Genomic DNA, 5465 nt, shown 5'->3' on the forward strand with positions numbered 1-5465 from the left:
GGATATTTAAAAAAAAAAAACACAAAATAATTTTTGTTATGAAATTTATAAAATTATTATCAAAATCAAAGTTTAACTTAAAAATAGTGAGTAATAATTATTTTACACTTTTTTTAAGTAAAATAATTATACATTGATACAGAATTTAAAATAAAATCAAAATATTTATATTAGAATTCTATTTTTTCAAATACTTCTCTATAAACAACATTGATGGTTGAATTTGCAGACATTCCTACGTGATTCATAAGTAAAACTTTTAAACTTCTCTTACTCCTAACTCTTGAAAGTGTCACATATAGTTGGCTATGTGTAAAAACTGGTTTGGGCAAGTACAATCTAACATGAGATAAAGTTTGTCTCTGAGACTTATTAATTGTCATGGCAAATGATACTATTATGGAAAACTGTCTTTGTTGGAATCTAACTGGGACAGTTTCATTTGTCGGTACCATATTCATTCTTGGAGTTAAAGCAATATGACCAACATTGTTATCCGTTAAGACTTCACATTCTATGACATGATTTTCAAACTTCCTAACTTGTAGCCTTGTACCATTACAAAGACCAATATTTCTCAGTAACATCACCGGATCACCAACCTTGAGTATTAATTTATGTCGAGGCAAATCAGAGCAATTTATGCTATTCAGTAATTTAGGACCATAAAGATCTAGTTGACTCTCCATATTCCCTTTATCCATACAAATCGAATCTGAACTAAAATATAATTTTTCCCTCCAGGAATGATAGTCATCAGATGGTTGTTGACCTCTTCAATGATGTCCAGTGTGGGAGCCAGTATAGTTCTTGCTTTGAAAAAATCCTTTGAGGACATGTTATCTAAAATATTTGGATAAGAAAAATGAACCAACTCATCAAATTCCTAGTCCGAAAAAGGAATAACAATATCTCCTTGACGACATATCTCAGATTCACCATCCATATTGTCACATGTTAGACCATCACAAATTTTCAATAACCACTCACCAAATTGCTCTGTCTCATCTTGATCTGAAGCAGTCGTCCCTACAGAGAGTCTCATGTTTTTTGTTAGTTTGAGCACCTAACAGAACTTCCAAAGGTAAGACGAATTCACGGTTGAATGAATGATATCTTGTCTCGATTCTCGTGAAATGACAGGAAGAATGTGTCTAAAGTCTCCACCTAGTACAACCACTTTTCCTCCAAAGGGCAAATCTTTGTTATATGTTGGAGAAAATCTCATTATATCACCTAAGTATTTATCAAGCGCTTCATAGTAGTACCTACTAACCATTGGAGCCTCATCCCAAATTATAAGTTTGGCTTTCGACAGCAGCATTGCTTGAGGGGAACCAGGTTTGATGTTACATACAGAATCCTCAGTTATATTCAGCGGTATTTTGAACCTTGAGTGTGCCATTCTTCCATTGGAAAGAAGTAAAGATGCAATACCACTTGAAGCAATGTTTAACACAATATCACCCCTTGAGCGAATCTCAGCAGACATAAGGTTCCAGAGAAATATTTTTTCAGTACCCCCATAACCATACACAAAGGAAAAATCCCTTCATCACAATACACAACTGTAACAATTTTATCGAATGCATATTTCTGCTCAGGTATTGTGATGGCTAACATGTTTGAGGCATTTTTCTTTAAATCATCCCTGTTAAAGTTTAGCTCTTCGCTGATAACCCTTTCGGTTAACAATGAACTATCAACGTCAATTGCTAAAGGCATAGGAGGATAGTCTTTCAAGGTTTTACCATAAGAATGTAAGATCTTGTCTATATCCATTAAGCACAACTGATTAATCTCATCATCTGACATGGTTAACTCTGCATATTATATGATACTGTAAAAATTCAATCAAACTAAAAATGATCAATAATGAAGAACTTTTATAATTGCAATTATAAAAACTCACCCCTTATGTTCATCACGGTTCTCTGTCGATACAAAATATCATCTGAGAGTTCATGCCAACATCTATTTCAGACATGTTCTGGTCCTGAGATATTGTTGGATGTTAATAGAATAACAAATAACCTTCTAACATATGATCCTGAGGCCCACGAGCTTGCTTCCTTAATTGCATCCATGAATTCTCTGTCATCTTGCAAGAGTCCAAGGACGAAGCATGCATCTCTATACGTAGCATAAATTGTTCTTCCTACTGTTCTTATATCTCAAAAATTCATACATCCTCTTTGAGTATTCAAGAGAAGTCGTTGGTAATATTTTTCGGTATTTGCTGTAAAAAACTTGGTTAAAATCCAACTTTTAAATTGCTAAATGGATTAGGCTACGCGATTTCAATTATTATGTAGCTACACATCCACATAAGATTAATTTTTCTAAAAAATATAGAACAATTCTAAAATTGTGTAATCTACAGATTATAACTGCTAAAAGTTATTTGAACATTTGTTTTCTAGTGTAGATAAATCGAATAAAATGGACATGGGGTACATGCTGTTAAGATTTTAAATTTAAATCATCAAATAAATAAGATCGAAATTGAATATAAACTCGTCATTACCTGCAGGTACATGAGTCAACCTTCCAATTGTGAAGCCTTGCTTTCGAAGAAACCACTTTGAAGCATCGTCCTTCCAAACAAACTTGGTTGGAAACTCAGCATAAGTCAGACTTCGAACATAGGGATATGACATGTTCGCCGCCATCCATCCTAAAAACATGGACTTGAGATATTGCTCTTTCGACGATATCATTCACATTAGAAATTTTACTATAAACCACAGGTTGCTCATCTTCCAAATGGAATGGAAGTCTAATCACAAATGGTTCTTTCTCTTGGATTTCGTATCCAAATAAACCAGACTGCCTCACATGCCGAAATGTACCTACAATCATAGTAATTCCTAATTTTGTCAACACTTGTGTGGCTTCTGACGGATCACCAGTGTTGTATAGGGTAGTTTTTACGTGGTCATTGCCCTTATGTACATACTTAAACAGATACTTAATAGAACTTGTTTGGCATGTGTATTCCACATTTATATGACACCCAAACTTGAGCAACAATTCTGGATTATAAGCAACAATGAACTTATTGTCTAGTATACATTCCCTTTTCTTCACTGTTCGGCCGTTATCCGTACGCCTATATTTGGGAAATCCGGCTTCATCAATGAGTGTTCGATGTCTAAACTCTTTGGGATAAAACTTTGAACAGGATCCATTCTTCATGCAAGGTGAATTCTTGTTGTACGGACCACATAGACCATGTACCATGTAATTTTGAACATCTCCATGTAGATTTGGCCTTTCATTTTTATCAGGAATCTTAGCTCTTATATGTTTGTCTATGTCATTTGGTGTTTGTGCCTTGAACTCGATACTCATGAATAAAAGAATATGTGCATGCGAAATCCCTCTCTTTTGAAACTCTATAGTGTAAACATCTGAAAATTGAAAAAGACAAATGAGCAAAACATTACAACATAAGATTTTAATAAGGTGTTGCATAAACACAGACTTATATCCCAAAATTTTGCCAAAGATTTTTCCCTCTTTTAGGTCATCAATCAAACCATCAAGTTTGATCTTGAAAACTCGACACAATATATCAGGGCGGTCTTCTACCTTCAATCCAATGGGAGTCACTTCTCTTTTTATCTCATCCCATTCAGGGTTACAGGTCATAGTGATAAAATAGTTAGGATCGGGTATCCTGTATATCTACAAATTGCAAATGTATCTTTACAATTATTCATCATGTACCTAGGTCCACCGGAAAAAATTATTGGGAAGAATGATTCTTTTGCCAAGCCTTGCAGCATCTACATCCCCGTTTATAAGACTTTCATGTAGACATTTGTATTTATCAACCTTCAACTGTGGTTGTTTATACCTAAAGAATTTTAACCTCTCTGATTTCACCATTGTGTAGGCATCTACCAGAAACTGTTGGAATAATCTCTTTGATATCATAATTAACAGAGATTCACCCGTCCTTTTTTGTACGTAGTTGAAAAGCAAAGAATTGTTACACAGTGATTGTTTTGTTTTTCTTTGTAGGCCTAGCGGAGATAGAATCTGATGTTGCAATACCCAAACAAAATCCATTCTCCCCATATAGAAACAACAATGGATATTGCAAGGCTAAATAAGATGGGTGAAAAATATCAATCTGTTGGAGTTTTTTAGTTTGACTCTCTATAATAATATCTCTATTTTTGCTTAGTTGTTTAACATCGCCAACAATCAATGCAGCCACTTCAGATGCAGATGGTAAGTTGTATGTCCTGCCATCTGTAGTCCTTTTACTAATCAACTTAAGTTTTATGTTTGTGAAATTTTTCTGTTGGTACCTATCTCTTGCATAGCAAAAATTCTTTGCCAAACTATTATATTTTTCTAGAATTTTTCTTAATATTGCCACAATTTTCTTATCCTGCTCATTTATAGCTTTATTGGAACTGCAAAAAAAAAAAAAACACACAATAAATTTTATGTTATTTTTTCTCACAGATAAAAAATAACTAAAATGTTTGACTGGTTGCATGAAAATTACCGAAGTGTGCCTATCCGATTATCAATCTCATTTTCTGTGTCATAGATATATAGTTGGACAAATGTTGGTCGCAGACTATCCGGAGGAAGTAAGCTACCAATGCTATGGTAGTTTTGACCCCTAAGCTTAAAAATTGGAGGAGCAGTCCCATTGTTCACTCCCACGGTCAATTTTTCCGGCCATTGATGTAAAACAAAATATTAAATTGAATGTCTTTATACTTTTTAGGAAATGAATACTTCTTTGATCTCCACCAGTATGAAGTTGAATGAGCTCATCAGGAGGCACAGAAAGTAGAGGAAGCTCGATCTTTCCTTCCATACAACATAATGAAAACTTTGGTTGGGGCGACTGTTTGAATTCAGCAAGCCTTTCTTCAGACCACATCCATGCTTTACGGTGTTGACATTGATAAATAGGATTTTTTATATCCCACACATCTGCCGAATGAACTCTCTTTAGATACTCAGTTTTCATACCGATGCAATTTAGTCCATGATGTACACAAAGATGCAAATAAACATATAGATAAAATTTTTACATACCGTCTAAACTCTAAAGTTTCTGAGGATGGTATAAAATTATCTTCTATATTCACATCCGACATTGAATCATCATAACCATTCAAATAGTTTCAACAGCAGAAACCACATACATTCAACTCTTTCACCGTCTCAGTACAGGTCCGTCCGAGTAGAACTGCGGTCTCCTTATCGAACACAATAAAAGTTGTTGTAGCAGTATCATAAAAAACCAATAAATTCAACTTAGGTGCTTTTTTTTTCAAAAACATCAATTAACACTTGGTATGTCACCCTTTAGTTACAATAAAATCATAAAAATTATATTCAACATAATTTAAATGCTTAAACACAATCTTTTTAGGCTTATCAATTTTCTAGATTTTAGTCTAGTAGAGGAGACTTTGGTATAAAATTGT

The 5465-nt window shown here is 34.0% G+C and overlaps 1 protein-coding gene across 1 annotated transcript; it reads right to left on the reverse strand.

Moving 5' to 3' along the window:
- Positions 1–1066: 1066 nt before the first annotated feature.
- On the reverse strand, positions 1067–1815 carry LOC107632816 (uncharacterized). Its single transcript, XM_016336467.1, has 2 exons — positions 1622–1815; positions 1067–1550 (listed from the first exon to the last, which is right to left on the reverse strand). Exons 1-2 carry the CDS (start codon positions 1813–1815, stop codon positions 1067–1069), a joined length of 678 nt encoding a protein of 225 aa, XP_016191953.1.
- Positions 1816–5465: the final 3650 nt, after the last annotated feature.

Source organism: Arachis ipaensis, chromosome B3, assembly GCF_059453495.1.
Source record: "Arachis ipaensis isolate K30076 ecotype BB chromosome B3, ASM5945349v1, whole genome shotgun sequence".
Lineage (NCBI taxonomy): Eukaryota > Viridiplantae > Streptophyta > Magnoliopsida > Fabales > Fabaceae > Arachis > Arachis ipaensis.

Bases quoted from the DNA above. Each gene is read 5' to 3' on its own strand.
- LOC107632816 (XM_016336467.1), bottom strand. From the start codon at position 1,815: ATGTCAGATGATGAGATTAATCAGTTGTGCTTAATGGATATAGACAAG. The intron at 1,551-1,621 runs GTTAGCCATCAC...ATTGTGATGAAG, and splicing joins AAGAAAAATGCCTCAAACAT to GGATTTTTCCTTTGTGTATG.